The sequence below is a fragment of the Panicum virgatum genome, chromosome 4K, assembly GCF_016808335.1.
Source record: "Panicum virgatum strain AP13 chromosome 4K, P.virgatum_v5, whole genome shotgun sequence".
Classification (NCBI taxonomy): Eukaryota; Viridiplantae; Streptophyta; class Magnoliopsida; order Poales; family Poaceae; genus Panicum; species Panicum virgatum.
This window is the reverse complement of record NC_053139.1, coordinates 36,185,914-36,203,135: the sequence shown is the minus strand read 5'-3', so window position 1 is coordinate 36,203,135 and position 17,222 is coordinate 36,185,914. Positions and strand designations below refer to the sequence as shown.

Sequence of the window (17,222 nt, the reverse complement as noted above, 5' to 3'; positions counted from 1 at the left end):
TTAAGATTTGTTTCATTTTGACTTTTCTAGATAGATCTAGCTAGCCAGTACTACCTCTGTCCTTGATTATAATTCGTTTTATTTTAGTTTTTTTTAGATATATATATTTTACTATACATCTATATATATATTGTCTATATGTAGCAAAAGTAATGTATAGAAAACTAAAACGAATCAAGGACGGAGCGACTGCTCCTCCTAATCGATCCATGTACTAGGGTACCCAGGTAGACGGTATCTGTACCATTGATATGTGCTCCGAGATTTGTGCTATTGTCAGTAACTAATCTGGCCGCCTATCATGTACTCAAGCCGTCAACAGTGAAGGGTGCAGATACGTATTCCATACGATGTGACATGCATCTAATGGGATGCCGGTCCAGATGGAGATGCTCCGTTGTGTACTCGATTAATAATTTAATTCGTGATACATACATTGGGTAGGCTAATAAATAGCGCACACGGCCCGTCTCTCCCAGAAATTCAAAATTATTTGAAATAACCACTACAGCACCCGTCTCTCTCCTTTCCTCCATGTCGCTCCCGGTGATGGTGGCGGTGGCGGCGGCGGCGGCGGTTGCCTCCGGGCCAGATCCGCTATTTTCGGGACCAGACCCAGGCATAGATGGGCAGATCCGGGCAGCCTAACACCAGATCTGGAGGCGCCGCGGCAGCACGGCGCAGCGGGCCGCACGGCAGCCTTGCCGTGGAGGGAGCAGCACTAACGGCCGCCCCTCCCTGCTGAGGCGGCGAGAAGGTGCCGCGTATGACGCGGCCGACCCGACCCCACGCCTCCACCGCGCGGTGCTCACCCGCCGCCTCGCCGCGGACTAAATCTCTGCCGCCTCGCCGTGGACCAAATCTACGTCGACTCGCGTCGGTCCCCGCCTCTCCACCCCCTGCCCATGGTGCTGCGCGCGGCGGCGACGCGCGACCGCGGCCTGCGGAGACGCGCCTGGTCGCCGGGTGCGGCTGCGGGGCCGCGCGAGGGGGCGGGGCTTGGCAGCGGGGCGCGGCCGTCGGCCCGCGGGGAAGCGCGCGGCAGGGGGCGCGACCGCCTCCGTTTCCCGTCCTCCGCCTCCCACACGGCGCCTCCGGCCGGCAGCTTCCTCTTCCGGCTGGGCCATTGGGTGCGGCAAGGCGTCCACCAACGGCAGGCGGCGGCCAATGGCGTCCTTTCGCAGCTCTACCACCGGGGCGTGGAGATCGATGCGCTCTTGAGACACGAGGTACGGTCTGTTCCGTCCAGATCGTCCCTTGCCCTCCTCGCCATCAATCAGGCGGTCGGCCTCTGATTCGTAGTGGACATTGCGTCTGATTGTTCGCTCCTGTGGTTGCGCCGCAGATTGAGAGGATGTGCGTGGGGCTCCAGCAGGCACGGCGGCGCCGGCACGCGCGCGGTGGTCACCGCCGTCGAGCGCGCCGCGGCGGAGGCCGAGCTGGACCACGCCCGCTGCCGGAACGCCGAGCTGGAGGGCCAAGCGTGGTTGGGCGTGACCCGCGACACGAGATCGTCGCCGTGGGGCTCCGCGTCACGCTGGACCAGCTCCTCCAGCAGCCCGCTGCGGCGCCCTCATTGGGGCCGGTGCCGCCGACGGCGACACGGAGGAGGCGCGGTCCTGCTGCTTCGAGACATCCCCGGCCGCCGCCGGCGCAGCGTCCCGGGACCCGGCGCCGCCCTGCAGGTCCTGCGGCGGCCGTGACGCGTGCGTGCTAATCCGTGCTAGCACCTGCGGCTGTGCCGCGCGTGCGACCCCTGCTGCAAGCTCGCATGGGAGCCTCCCACGCGTCACGGCGAGGTCGGCCTCCTCGCGCTGCTCGCCACGTGCTGTTGTGCCTCGTGGAGCTGGACATCCCGTCGATGCTCGCCGGCACCAAGTACATAGGCATGCTGGAGGAGCGCGTGACGGGCGTGCTCCGGGAGGCGGAGGTGGCCGAGCCCGGGAAGGGGGACGGTGGTGCTGTTCGTCGATGCTGTTAGATATCTAGGCAATTTTCGGTATATTTTAATTCTAAATATTAATATCAATTTCATGATATAGATGAGTGATAATGTGTGTATAAGATATGTGCATGTGTTCATGTTATTCTCACTAATAAGTATGAACAAAGAATTAAACTAGAGTAGGTTTAATAAGTACCCCAAGACGGGACCAGTGCTGGAGGCACCGGTTGCGCCGTTACCAGCTGGAATAGACATGCTATTCGACTGGTCTTGCTCGAAGTAGCCGAACTATGTCGATGCAGGAAGATGTTCGCAGTGCAGTCCCACGAACGGTTACGCCGGGAAGTAGTCGAAGTAGTCGTCCCACGAACGGTCACGCCGGGAAGTAGACGAAGTAGTCGTTCGCACGAGCGGTTACGCCGGGAAGTAGACGAAGGAGTCGTTCAGGGAGCGAGCAGTCGCGTCAAGACGCTCCCCAAAAACCTAATTGCCCGCGTCCCGTGCAGGACCTTCAGCGAGCAGAGGTTCCGGAGGCCCTGCTCTCGCTAGACCTGTGCGCGCAGTGCTAGAGGTGGGGAAGGCAGAAAGCAGCTGAGGGAGAAGAGAGAGGTCTCCTGAAGAGGAGTACCTGGATGAGTGCTTGAGATGAGTGAGGATGAGAGGAGAGGGTGCTGGTTTATATAGGCACGATATGCCTCAGGTTCAACGAACCTGGACGTCATGAATGGCTTTGATGAGCCATAGTTAATGTGCCTTAGGTTCAACGAACCTGGACGTCGTAAAGAGCCTTCAATGTCCGGTCATTAGTGACGACATTAACCCTCTGTTTTAATACTCTTTACTGCAAAACATCCTTCTCATCTCAGCACATCACGTCGCACCGCACCGGCACATGCACGTCACGTCCGGCCGCGCACGCGCACCGCACCGCCCGTCCGGCCGGCCGGCCGCGCCGCGCCGCGCCTCGTCTCGGCCTCGGCCACGGCCACGGCCACGGCCCGGCCCGGCTCGGCGAGGCGAGCGAGCGCGCGCGCGTGTGGTTCACCGTCCTCCTCTTACCGGCTTCCCAAGTGGTGTACACGAAGTCCACCTTTTAAGTCGGTTGAGATCCTCCTCAATTCCCGGTACGGAATTAACCATTGATTCCCTAGCATTAATAGTGGGTTTTAAATTCTTTTAATGCTTTAGAATGAATGGGCCAAGCCCATTACTCCAACAATCCCCACCAAGAAATTCAAGCCACACTAGAAATACCCTCATTCCCTCATTGATATACCAGTATTCGACAGAGACTGTTAAGTTGAACTTCCATATAGGACAAAGGCTACACTTATTCACAACTGTGCAATGGACTATGCCTTGAATTGTCAGTTTTGTGCAAACAAGTTTGACCAGAGCCCTACACTGGTACTAGGCTGCAAAAGCATTCCCGCGGTTTGGAGCTTATAAGTCATACTCCAGGCCCTTCGTGAGTTTCTAGATGCATTGTCTATCACATTTCGTGAAAGACCCTTTGTAAACTGATCTGCCAGATTTTTAGCCGTCTGAACATAGTCCAGGGCTATAACTCCGGAGTTTCTCAATTTTCTGACAGATTTCAACCGCCTTTTCACATGTCTAGATGACTTCATGTTATCCTTTGAACTATTCACCTTGACAATTACCGTTTGATTGTCACAGTTCATTAGGATTGCCGGTAACGGTTTTTCAACTATCGGCAAGTCCATAAGGAGCTCACGAAGCCACTCAGCCTCAACAGTGGCGGTATCTAATGCTGTGAGTTCTGCTTCCATAGTTGACCTCATTAAGATGGTCTGCTTGCAAGACTTCCAGGAAACAGCTCCACCACCAAGTGTAAACACATATCCACTTGTGGCCTTTATCTCATCAGCATCAGAAATCCAATTTGAATCACTATACCCTTCTAGTACCCTTGGGTACCCGGTGTAGTGAATTCCATAGTTCATTGTCCCCTTCAGATAGCGCATTACTCTTTCAAGAGCCTTCCAATGCTCATCTCCCGGGTTTGAAACAAACCGGCTCAGTTTGCTTACAGCAAACGAGATGTCAGGTCTTGTAGCGCTCGCTAAATACATTAATGAACCAATGATCTGAGAATATCTCAGCTGATCTCGCATTATTCTTTTGTTCTTTCTAAGAATTAAACTGGCATCACATGGTGTTGAGACAGGTTTATAGTCGCTATAACCAAAGCGACTTAACACCTTCTCCACATAGTGAGACTGTGTAAGAATCACCCCACCATTGATCTCTTTTACCAGTTTTATATTAAGGATAACATCAGCTTCTCCCAGATCCTTCATCTCAAAATTTTGAGATAAAAACTCTTTGACTTCCTTAATCACATTAAGGCTAGTGCCAAAGATCAGTATGTTATCCACATACAAGCACAAAATCACTCCTTCAGCCCCACCATAGCGATAGTACACACATCTGTCAGTTTTGTTCACAACAAAGCCGGCAGAGGTCAAAGTTCTATCAAACTTTTCATGCCACTGCTTAGGCGCTTGCTTGAGACCATATAAAGATTTTAACAACTTACAAACCATTCCTTCTTGACCCTTTGATACAAACCCATCCGGCTGATCCATATAGATCTCCTCTTCTAACTTTTCATTGAGGAAAGCCGTCTTAACATCCATCTGATGAACGAGAAGACCATAAGAGGCTGCCAGGGAAAGTAACACTCGAATTGTGGTCAATCAGGCAACTGGTGAATAAGTGTCAAAGAAATCTTCTCCTTCTTTTTGGGTATAACCCTTGGCCACAAGTCTAGCCTTGTACTTTTCAATAGTACCATCTGGCCTAAGCTTTTTCTTGAACACCCACTTGCATCCAACCGGTTTACATCCATAAGGACGTTCAACGACCTCCCAGGTTCCATTAGACATAATAGAATCCATCTCACTCCTTACTGCTTCCTTCCAATAGTCAGCATCAGGAGATGAATATGCCTCTTCAATTGTTCTGGGTGTATCATCTATGAGGTATACAATGAAATCATCACCAAAATACTTTACAATCCTTTGTCTCTTGCTCTTTCTCGGAGCATCATTGTTATCCTCCTTAGGATTTTTTACAAGTGTATGTTCATTGTGTTCTATCGGCTCAGCAGAGCCATCATCCTCGATGAACTCTTGTCTAGATGAACTTGTTTCATCTCTCATGGGAAAAATGTTTTCAAAAAATGTAGCATCTCTGGACTCCATTATAGTACCAACATGCATGTCAGGTACTCCAGATTTCACTATTAAAAATCTATATCCAACGCTGTGAATAGCATAACCTAGAAAGATACAATCCACAGTTTTAGGTCCAAACTTACGTTTCTTGGTTATTGGCACACTCACTTTTGCCAAACAACCCCATGTACGTAAGTATGACAGTGTTGGCATTTTCTTCTTCCATTCCTCGAATGGAGTTATCTCTTTATTCTTTGTAGGAACACGGTTTAGGACATGACATGCAGTCAATATAGCCTCACCCCACCATTCCTTGGAAAGTCCCGCTGTATCTAACATGGCGTTAACCAAATCCATTAGAGTGCGGTTCTTTCTTTCGGCAACCCCATTTGACTGAGGTGAATAGGGAGGCGTCCTCTCATGAATAATACCATGTTCCTCGCAGAATAAAGTAAATAAATTTGAGAAATACTCGCCACCACGATCTGACCTAACTCTTTTGATCTTTCTCTCAAGTTGGTTTTCTACTTCAGCTTTATAGATTTTAAAGTAGTGTAAAGCTTCATCTTTTGACTTCAACAAATAGATGTAACAAAATCTAGTACTATCATCAATCAAAGTCATGAAATATTTTTTACCACCTTTTGTCAACACTCCATTCATTTCGCACGAATCGGAATGAATTAATTCTAAGGGTGCCAAGCTCCTTGCCTCCGCGGTCTTATGAGGCTTACGAGTTTGTTTTGATTCAACACATACATGACACTTAGAATTTTTGACAAAAGTGAACTTTGGAATTAAGCTCAAATTAGCTAAGCGCATCATACAACCAAAATTAACGTGACAAAGCCTCGAATGCCAAACATTTGTTTCATCAACGTTAATAACATTGTATGCAATTTTATTACAAACATCTGACAAAAAAAGACGGAACAAGCCTCCGCTTTCATAACCTTTTCCAACAAAAGTACCAAACTTAGACAAGATACATTTATTGGACTCAAAAACTAATTTGAAACCATCTCTACACAGTAAAGAGCCGCTGACTAAATTCTTCTTGATGGTGGGGACATGCTGCACGTTCTTCAGCTGCACGGTCTTCCCCGAAGTAAACTTCAGATTTACCGTACCAACACCAAGAACACGCGCATGTGATCCGTTCCCCATCAGCAAGGAGGAAGTCCCGCCGGTCTGGTAAGAAGAGAATAAAGAAGCATCAGCACAAACATGAATATTAGCACCAGTGTCAACCCACCACTGTAACGAACATGGCACCATTGATGCCATTTCGAGTGATTTTGGTGATCGAATGACAACACAACACTTGGACTAATATGATTGTTAAGATGATCATTCTCAGGCTTTTAGGTTCAAGTGATGACAAAGAGAAAGAGAAGATAGGCGTAGCAAGGCCCGATGGACTGCCCCTACGGGGGTTCCGCTACCCGATTAGCGGACGGGGGAAGAGGGGGAGCCGCCCCTCGCGGGTCTCAGGGCAGCGCCCTGAAAGCTCTTCGATTCAGGAGCACCGGAAGAACCGACGCCAGGGCATCGGAGCATCCGATGGTAGTCGGAAGAACCGACGCCTTGATACTTTGGTGCAGAAGGGAATCGAAGCCAAGTCAGCCTATAGGCACCGGTTGAACCGACGGTCTAAAATAGGGCATCGGTGCAATGGCCGTCCTTTGTACCAGAGACGATGTCAAGTGCCCAGAAGAAGTTTCTTCAGCACCGGTTTAACCGACGGTGCATCGGTGCATACCACCGGTGTAATGACGTCAGCATCCAGGAGAAGATTCTTTCAGCACCGGTTGAACCGGTGAGGCATCGGTGCATTGCATCGGTTCAACCGGTGGTCTCTGCGTCAGCTGTCAGGACTTCAATGGTTACTTCATGTTGTGAGTGACCGGATGAACCGACGCTACCCCACCAAGAGGCATCGGTTCTTCCGGTGATACGCAGATTTTCAGCTAACCGTTGGAGCAACGGCTACAAGACTTGGTGGCCTATATATATACCTCACCCCGTCCATTTGAAGTGTGCTGGAGTTGCTGAACATCCCAAACACACCCAAGAACATCTCCAACCACCATAGAGCTTCATTGTACATCATATAGGCTTAAGCACACTTGTGAGAGTGCTTAGTGCTTGTTTAGGGATTAGTTCTTGCAAGAGCTCTCTTGAGAGAAGTCTTGCTGCGGCAAGCAACTTGTGATCCGTCGTGTGACCCTCCGTCTAGGTGTGGAGTGGCAACGACACTTTGTGCGGGGGAAGAGGAGGCCCCCTCCTTGGTGGAGAAGCTCCGTAGTGGATTTCGGCCGGGTGACCGAGAGAGACGGTGGCGGTGCACTAGACTCGGTGTCTTGTGCGCACTTGTCTTTGCTTACCGGCATCGCCTTGGTGGCGTAGTGCAAGACGGTGATCGGAAGAGCCTCGGTGTCCCGTGGACGTAGGCGTTTGTGCCGAACCACGTTACATGACCGTGTCTACTCGGGAGTTTGCATATCCTCTCCCTTACCGCTTTACTTACCGCATTACGTTTCCGCATTTACTCTTTCTTGCTTACCTTTACTTTCCTAGTTAGTTTGATTAGGATTGGCTATAGGTTGCAAGTCTTTTGGGGTAAGTAGAGGGTAACATAGATAAACCTTAGTCATAACTAGCTTGTGTAGGACGTGTTAGGTTTATCTTATGCAATTAGATTGAGCCCTAGGATAGAAAAGCGATTAGCGACCCTATTCACCCCCTCCCCCTCTAGGGTCGGACACCCCGGTGATCCTTACAACCACTCGGGTGAACCAAAAACTAAAGGAACAGTAGGTAATAAATTACCGTACCCCGAAGTTCCTCCAGGCTCGCTAATAACCATGTTGGCGGAGTCGTTGCCTTTACGGTTCGGACACTTTGCAGCAAAGTGATCCGTACTAGCGCACACATAGCAAGCTCCCGTCTTCTTCTTCTTTTTAAAAGTGGTTGTCTTCTTAGTCTTTGGTTGGTTCTGCGGTGGCTTTTTCTTGTTCTTGTGGGAGTTGTTCTTCTGAACAAGATTGACACTTGAAGCACCAACAACTCCTTTCCCACGTATGTCCTTTGCTCTCGCCTTCTCCTCAACATCAAGAGTCCCTATGAGTCCATCTATTTGAACTCCTGTCTCTTGTGTTTTAGATAAGTAGCAAAGTCCCTCCAAGAAGGTGGCAGCTTAGAGATTATACCTCCGGCCACAAACTTATTGGGTAACACACATGGGGACTCTTTGCTGCAATTTTTGAGATCTTTTGCCAGAGTATGTATTTCATGAGCCTGTTCCATTACAGAACGGTCTTCGACCATCCTGTACTCAAGGAACTGCTCCATGATATACAACTCACTCCCGGCGTCAGATACTCCATATTGAGCCTCAAGAGCATCCCACAATGCTTTACCAGTTGGCAGCCGGATATAAGAATCCACCAGGTTATCACCGAGAACACTAATGATCAAGCCTCGAAAGAGGATATCAGCCTCATCGAACGCACTCCCTTCCTCTGGAGAGAATTGTTCAGGCTTACCCTCTTTCACATGGATCACTCTCGATAGTGTTAACCACAGTATAAGCCGCTCTTGCCAACGTTTGTAATTTGAACCATCAAAAGGTGGTGGTTTGATTGATGCAGCAAAGCTAGATACCGAAAGCCTATTAACACAATTAGGTTTTTGGATTGTTAGATATCTAGGCAATTTTCGGTATATTTTAAGTCCAAATATTAATATCAATTTCATGATATAGATGAGTGATAATGTGTGTACAAGATATGTGCATGTGTTCATGTTATTCTCACTAATAAGCATGAACAAAGAATTAAACCAGAGTAGGTTTAGTAAGTACCCCAAGGCGGGACCAGTGCCGGAGGCACCGGTTGCGCCGTTACCAGCTGGAATAGACATGCTATTCGACTGGTCTTGCTCGAAGTAGCCGAACTATGTCGATGCAGGAAGATGTTCGCAGTGCAGTCCCACGAACGGTTACGCCGGGAAGTAGTCGTCCCACGAACGGTCACGCCGGGAAGTAGAAGAAGTAGTCGTTCGCACGAGCGGTTACGCCGGGAAGTAGACGAAGGAGTCGTTCAGGGAGCGAGCAGTCGCGTCAAGACGCTCCCCAAAAACCTAATTGCCCGCGTCCCGTGCAGAACCTTCAGCGAGCAGAGGTTCCGGAGGCCCTGCTCTCGCTAAACCTGTGCGCGCAGTGCTCACGGTGGGGAAGGCAGAAAGCAGCTGAGGGAGAAGGGAGAGGTCTCCTGAAGAGGAGTACCTGGATGAGTGAGGATGAGAGGAGAGGGTGCTGGTTTATATAATCACGATATGCCTCAGGTTCAACGAACCTGGACGTCATGAATGGCTTTGATGAGCGGCAGTTAATGTGCCTCAGGTTCAACGAACCTGGATGTCGTAAAGAGCCTTCAATGTCCGGTCATTAGTGACAACATTAACCCTCTGTTTTAATACTCTTTACTGCAAAACATCCTTCTCATCTCAGCACATCACGTCACATCGGCACCTGCACCTGCACCTGCACGTCCGGCCGCGCACCGCCCGCCCTCGCCTCGCCTCGTCTCGGCCACGGCCCGGCGAGGCGAGCGAGCGCGCGCGCGTGTGGTTCACCGTCCTCCTCTTACCGGCTTCACAAGTGTTGTACACGAAGTCCACCTTTTAAGTCGGTTGAGATCCTCCTTAATTCCCGGTACGGAATTAAACATTGATTCCATAGTATTAATAGTGGACTTTAAATTTTTTTAATGCTTTAGAATGGATGGGCAAGCCCATTACTCCAACAGATGCCGGGCGCACCATGGGCAAGAAGACGGACGGGGCCGACATGCTTAAGCCGGCTCTGGCGAGGTGCCGGCTCAATGCTTCGCGTCCGACAAGGCGCCGGAGCGGCGGTTCCAGAAGGTGCACGTCGCGGAGCCGGGCGAGGACGACACGCTGGCCATCCTCCGCCAGCTCAGGGCGTCGTACGAGGAGCACCACGGCATGGGCATCAATGGCATTGGCATGCTTGGTCGATCGGCACACCCGCACATGTACACGCATGAGCGCGCAGGATGAGATGAGAGAGCAAAAGATTTTTCTAGTGTACTTTGTGGTTCTTGCATCCGATCTGTGTGCTGCCGCTTTCTTCTCTTTGACAATCCCTATTTGTTTTCTTTTCTGGCAGCTATACCTCCAATTAAAGGGAGGAGACAGATGAGATTAATTGTGTATCATTCTTTTTCCGTTGCTATGATCAGTTTGGTGATGATAACAAAGTACAGAGAGCATTATAGCACGTTAATTTTTTTATCTTGCAATTTCGTTGGATCTTTATACATCCTTGTATGATGCTATTTTCAGTTAATTTTGTGCATGGAATGATGTGTGAATTGGTTAATACGTAGCATCTACATCATGGTACATAAATAACTGCACACATGCTCTAAAAGGATAACATCAGCGGATAGTAAACATTGATATACAACAATATAAATGAGTACTTGTATAACTGACACTAGTGTATTCAGTACCAGTATGTACATAAAGTTAGAAAAATAGTATAAATATAACACTACAAGTAAATATTTATGTACTGGAACATGTTTATTCCACTACCAACAGAATATTATTGTTGGCTAGAGCAAGTTGGAAAAATAGTGTAAATATGTTACTACAAGTAAATATTTATTAGCAAGGTACTAGCATGTATTCTTACCACGTATCGATACAAGCTTATGCCGCTGCGGTGTACGATTGTGCATCTATATGTGTGAAGAAACGGTAAAAAAATGAGTGGTGGAGAGATAACGGTAAGAAAAGCAAGAAGTGGGGGCGCGCGGCAGGCTTTCTGTCTATCCCACCTTTGCTTTTTCTCGATTCCGCAGAATTTTATGTTCCATCACCTGACAAACACAGCAACGCTGTCCCAAATACGTTAGAAGAAAAAATACAAATACAAACAAATACACTCAGATAAAACAATATAGCACACATCTTAGTGCATAATATGATCGAGGCATATGCTATTAATATAGGGCTTTTCGGCAGAGCTCCTAAACAGGCTCCAACACCGGCTCCGGCTGGAGCAGGGCTCCAAAACGGGCTTCAACACCGGCTCCGGCCGGAGCCCTGCCAAAAGAGGCAAAATGGAGCACCTCCAAGCCAGGAGCCGCAGCTGGAGCCCTTAGCGGCTTCCACGCACGAGGCGGAGCCACGAAAACGTGGCTCCGTCCGGCTCCGCGTGTAGCCTCCTCTCAGTTACCTTTTTTTTGACCCCTAGATGGCGCGAGCAGACGGCTGTGGCGCGAGCCCGAGGCGGAGGAGGGGCCGGCGGGCCGGCGGCCACTGGCAGGAAACTGAGGCGGAGCAGGTGGTGCAGGCAGCCGGAGATCGAGATCGAGACTGAGGCGGCGGCGCGAGCAAGCATGAGGCCGGGATAGGGGCGGCGACGCGACAGGGAGGTGGGCAGGCCATCGAAGGGGAGCTCGAGGCTGTGGAGGGGGGGGGGGCGGGAGCTCGAGGCGGAGGAGGGGGCCGCCGGCGGCGGGAGATCGAGGCCAGGGAGGGGGCCGTCGGCGGTGGGAGCTCGAGGCGGGGGACGGGGGCCACTGGCGACGAGAGCAAGGCGGGCGCCGGGGGAGGGAGCCGAATGGATAAGGAGGAGGGAAAAAAAAGAAAAAGGAGAGGAAAAGAAAAAAAGACGAAAAAATAAAAGAAATCAAAGAGAAAAAAGAAAAAGAAAAAAATAAGAAAGAACAATTTAGACATTTTACAATTTCACCCCCAACTGATGTCTGTTTTGTCAAATGTTTTTTCAAAACGACTTCAGCTCCATTTGAGAAGCCACTTCACTAAAGGAGTCGGAACTGGAGCTATTTTTTAAAGAGCCGGAGCTCTATCAAACGGGCCATAATAACTTGCACTGGTCTACAGCGTCACCACATAATGCAGGTTTGTGCTGCCCGGCTGGCCGGCATTATTGGCCGTGCGTGCGTGGTCGTGGATCTCAAAAGTACGTCATCATCAGCAACAAACTATACTATAACTATAACATATAATAACATCAGTATACTAACGTACAGGTGAGGTGCTCATGGCCATGGGCATGGCATTCGATTGTTGGTTATTCTGATTCGCAGGGCGGATACATACACACGCGGTAGATGTTTTCTAAGGTCGAGAGTATCATCGACATAGTTATGGAAATTAGAATCTTAAGAACTGTCTCAGTGAAGTATTACAGTGATGACATTCCTCTCACGTTTTATAACATTTATCTCTTCTTTCTTTTCATACTATTGGTATATATTATCAAATTTAATATTCATGACACTCTTATGACACTTCCACTGAATTTGGCCTAAGACCAGTAGGCCAAAAAAAAGATGCTTTTCCTAAGTCCTGTTTGGTTGTTTTGTGCTACATTCAGTACTCGAAGAATCTTTTACGTATGAAGGTCTAAACGAAGTTTATTTAAAAAAAATTATAGAAAAATTAGTTTTGTAAACTATTTTAATTTACAACAACAACATAGTTTTTTTTCCCAAGCAAATTGGGGTAGGTTAGAGATGAAACCCGAAAGAAATAAGTTCAAAGTTCAGGCACATTGATAGCTAGTCTCCAAGCGCTCATATCCAAAACTATCTCTTTAGAGATATTCCAATCCTTAAGGTCTTTTTTAACCGACTCATCCCACATCAGTTTAGGTCTACCTCTACCACTCTTCACATTATCGACCCACTCAAAAAACTCATTACGCACCGGCGGCTCGGGAGGCCAGTTATTAATAGTCAAAATTCTCTATCGGTACCGGTTATTATTGGTCGGAACAAGATGGACAACTATCATGTGCTAGGCTGCTAGCAGCTAGTACTATACTAGTTCTTGCTCCGACAGATGAGCTGCTCCGTCCTCGTTGCTCGGCGTCGTCGCGTCCCTTCGCGCGCGGCATGGACGCCATGTCAGCTCGCTCGCCACCCACCTTCTACCACGTGGCACGGCGCTTGCCTCCTCGCTCGATCGCTCACGGACACGTCGGTACCCGACGAGGCCGCTGATCTAGCTCTCACCCGCAATGCGTAAGGTTGTTAGTCCGAGTGGTGCGAAGCAACCGGCGGCATTCCATAGCTGGGGGTTCGAATTTCCACTGGGTCGAATTTCTTCGCCTGTGGGAAAAAATCTTCCTCGCTGTGCTTCTGATAGCTTGAGTTGTGTAGTCAGTCTGGCCCAGCCTGGCGTCACGGTTTCCTGACCCAGTGGGTAACGGTCCCGGTCCGGGTAACAGTTTCAGGAGATGGTACCAGACTCAAAATTAGAAAGAGCCGGGATTCGGAAGATTTCTCGATCTGCGTTAGAAGATCTCCTTCTTATAATAATGCTCGGACGCCTAGGCCCTAACAGGTCGAGTTTTTGAGCTCTCACCCGCAATAATTATAGTAAGTTGCTTTCTATAGCAGCAGTGTTCATATAGAATATAGTAAATATTATAGACAACATATTAGTCAGAAATAATAAATTAATGTAAAACATATTAGTCAGAAATTATTTAATATTTTCAGCCTCATCTCTCTTCCTCACGGAAGCTGGCTCGGGGCAAGAAAAGGGACCGGGGGCGGCGTGCTGCCGACTCTAGCCACATGTAGCGACAATTTTCTCTCTCTCTCTATTCTCTCTCCGACGTGAGCACTATCGGCCCTTTGCGGCTGCCCTCAATAATGCAATGCGCATCGACCCCTCCGTCACAAATAAAGTGCCATCAATCTACCTAGCTCTCCTCCCCTATAAAGAAGACCCTGCGTCCTCGCACTCTCCACAGCATCCAATCCAAGAAAAAGAAAGAGAGCAGCTATTGCCATTTGCTAGCCGATCCAGCCGCTGGCAGCAATGGCGGAGGAGAAGAACGAGGGCCTGGTGCTGCTGGACTTCTGGGTGAGCCCGTTCGGGCAGCGCTGCCGCATCGCGCTGGCGGAGAAGGGCATCCCCTACGACTACTCCGAGCAGGAACTCCTCGGCGCCAAGAGCGACCTCCTCCTCCGCTCCAACCCCATCCACAAAAAGATCCCCGTCCTCCTCCACGACGGCCGCCCCGTCTGCGAGTCCCTCGTCATCCTCAACTACCTCGACGAGGCCTTCCCGAATCAAGGCTCCTCCGGCAAGCTCCTCCTCCCCGCCGACCCCTACGCGCGCGCGCAGGCCCGCTTCTGGGCCGCCTACTCCGACAAGGTCTACGAGCTCGGTACGCGGCTCTGGAAGCTCAAGGGCGAGGCGCGGGCGCAGGCGCGCGCCGAGCTGCTGCAGGTGCTCGCCAACCTCGACAGCGAGCTCGGGGGCAAGCCGTTCTTCGGCGGCGAGGAGTTCGGGTTCGTGGACGTCGCGGTCGCTCCCTTCGTGCCGTGGCTGCCCAGCTACGAGAGGTACGGGGAGTTCAGCGTGGAGGCGGCCGTGCCGAGGCTGGCGGCGTGGGCGCGGCGGTGCGAGGGGAGGGAGAGCGTCGCCGGGAGCCTCCACCCGCCGGGGAAGGTGGACGAGTTCATCACCATGCTCAAGAAGCACTACGGCATCGGGTTCAACTTCACTGACTTGACGAAGCAAAGTCACGAAGATAAACAGTATTATGAGTCTGGATGAACAGTGTTCCCTACCGTAAATCACTGTAGCAGTCACTGTTCACGAGAGCACTGTTCGAAAAGGTACTGTTTTGCATTGTAGCATGGGTACTGTAGCGATCAATCCTGTCCATCTGACGGCCGGAAATGCACCGAAAGTCGCCGCTACAGTACTGGCTGACTTTGCTTCACTACTTCAGAGAATCCCGTTCGTACGGCATCGAGTAGTAGTAGGGGAGCGGATCCACGGACCACGGATCCATCATCGATCGGCTCCGCGGATAGATGCTGCTGCGGGTGGGTGAGACTCAGACGTGTGGCTGCCATGCGCGCAGCTGTTCTTGTTCTCTCCAGTCCAGTGGGTGGATCAACTGTTGCGTGTGGTTGTCTGATGCGTGCGACGTGGCTGCAAATAAAGCTGCTGCTGCATTGTTTGGTCGTCGGTGTCACCAACTGTTCGTATGGTTTGGTTGTAAGGCTCTAATCTTTGGCCGTGTTTGGATGCAAAATTTTAAATTTCAAATTTTTTTTCCGGCATTTGTATGGAAATTTAAATCTAGACGAAATAAAAAACGCATTACGACTGCTGTTTGTAAATGGTGAGACGAATCTAATGAACATAATTAGGCTGTAATTAGATGCTAAATTGTTACAGTAATGCTACAGTAACAACCTATAATGCCGGATTGGTTAGGCTCATTAGATTCGTCTCGTGATTTACAGACGAGTTCTGTAATTATTTTTATGATTAGTTTATGTTTAGTACTTCAAACGTAAAAAGATGATTTTTCAAAATTTTTAAAACGCGCAACCAAGCAACCAAACACGGCCTTTATCCGTAAATCTCGTAAACGAAAAAAAAAATCACATCAAATATTTTGACACATTTATAGAGTATTAAATGAAGTCTATTTATAAATTTTTTTTTCATGGATGGGCTGTAAATCGTGAGACGAATCTAACGAGCTTACTGTAGTATTACTGTATCTAATTATAGATTAATTAGACTTATTTGTTCGGCTCGTAAAATTACACCTATCTATAAAAAAATTTTATAAACAGATTTATTTAACACTACATGCACACAAGATTTTTTTTTCGTGAAATTTTTTTCACTCTAACCAAACACGACCCGAGAATGAATGAATGTTAGCAGTAGAGGAGTTTTTGCGGCGACAATGGTGGTGGGGATTGGGTTCGTTGAGACGTGTTGCGTCTACGCCGTGTTTGGCTTGGCGAGAAAAATAGGAAGGCACTGTTTAGTTAGTTTCTAAAAAAAATTCTTACAGTACCTATCACATCAACTTTTTAGATATATACATAGAGTATTAAATATAGTTGAAAAAATAGCTAATTACACAGCCTAACTGATTAGCACGAAATGAATTTTTTAAATCTAATTAGTTTATAATTAGATATTATTTATCAAGTAACAACGAAAAATACTACAGTACTTAAATCTAAACTTTTCACCAACTAAACACACCCGAAGTCGTGTTCACTCCCCGAGTGGCCCACTTCACTGTCACACTCTCTCTGCTCCTGCAGCGGTGGATCAGGAGTTGGGTGCGCTGCAGCCCAGGTTCAGCCCAGCTGCCCCGCAAGCTTGTGATCGAGCAGGGAAGCGCGCCGGGTGCACTGCATTGCTGCGGAGCAGCGTAGCAACGTGGGGTAAACAAATTAAACCAATAATCCCAAATCCCAATTAAAACTGTTGATATATCTTTGGGTTGTTACATTAGTAATTTTTCTTCTTTTATTTTGTTATTCGAACAAACTAATTGGATTGTGCCATGGAATTTAAATATGCTAAGTTATATTTTTATTGTTGTTCGTCCAAAAAAATGATTGTTGTAATGGTAAAATCTTATTATTCCAGTAGTATAATTAGATCATTAATCTAAAATTCCAAATTACAGACTCAGAGGTTCGGCATGATGGCCGCCCCCTCAGCGACCCCTCCTCCGGCGCCCCCACCAGAACCCGCCGCCGCCACTTCCTCCTACCTCCGGCCGAGCGCGGCCTCGTCGTCCCCCTCTCCGGCGACCCTGCTCCCATGCCCACACCTCCCCGTCCCAATCACCTCACCTTGTTTCCTCTCCGTGGCTGTTTTCCCCAAGCTGCGATCGCTACTTGCGACTGCCTGGCGCCGAGCGACGACCCCGAGCTCTCTCTTCATCGACCTGGTTCTGGAGCTGTTCCACTCTCCTGTGTGCGCGGATCTACTCTCCCCGTCGTCCCCAACGGCTGCCCTCGCGACTACAATCTGGTTCTCGGTAACCCCTGCTTCCACCTCCTCCCCCCTGATGTTTGTGCTTGATGCGTTGCTTTTTTGGCTGGGTAATGGTCCGGATCATCTTCGGGTTAGTGAAATTCAACCGTACATCTTCTCCTCCGTCGTCTCCTCCCCCTTGGTAGCTGCCTTCATCGTCTCCCTCACCGACCTCCTCCATGATGGGG

General features: G+C 49.1%; 2 protein-coding genes across 3 annotated transcripts; both read left to right on the top strand.

The window, feature by feature from the left end:
• The first annotated feature begins 486 nt into the window (after positions 1 to 486).
• Positions 487 to 2,035, top strand: LOC120703756. The gene is made up of 2 exons (XM_039987926.1): positions 487 to 1,229; positions 1,346 to 2,035. Exons 1-2 carry the CDS (start codon positions 906 to 908, stop codon positions 1,715 to 1,717), a joined length of 696 nt encoding a protein of 231 aa, XP_039843860.1. The 5' UTR covers positions 487 to 905; the 3' UTR covers positions 1,718 to 2,035.
• Positions 2,036 to 13,828: 11,793 nt separating this feature from the next.
• On the top strand, positions 13,829 to 15,292 carry LOC120703755 (probable glutathione S-transferase GSTU1). Of its 2 annotated transcripts, none has more exons than XM_039987925.1 (2): positions 13,829 to 14,719; positions 14,989 to 15,292. In XM_039987925.1, the coding sequence occupies exons 1-2, from the start codon at positions 14,041 to 14,043 to the stop codon at positions 14,991 to 14,993; spliced, it is 684 nt and encodes a 227-aa protein (XP_039843859.1). In that variant the 5' UTR covers positions 13,829 to 14,040; the 3' UTR covers positions 14,994 to 15,292. The 2 variants fall into 2 exon arrangements, with proteins under 2 accessions (XP_039843859.1, XP_039843858.1); XM_039987924.1 differs by having other exon boundaries at positions 13,832 to 14,709; positions 14,976 to 15,292.
• Positions 15,293 to 17,222: the final 1,930 nt, after the last annotated feature.

Coding starts and splice junctions, on each gene's coding strand:
- LOC120703756 (XM_039987926.1), top strand. CDS start 906: ATGGTGCTGCGCGCGGCGGCGACGCGCGACCGCGGCCTGCGGAGACGC. Junction 1,230..1,345: donor ATGCGCTCTTGAGACACGAG/GTACGGTCTGTT, acceptor GTTGCGCCGCAG/ATTGAGAGGATGTGCGTGGG.
- LOC120703755 (XM_039987925.1), top strand. CDS start 14,041: ATGGCGGAGGAGAAGAACGAGGGCCTGGTGCTGCTGGACTTCTGGGTG.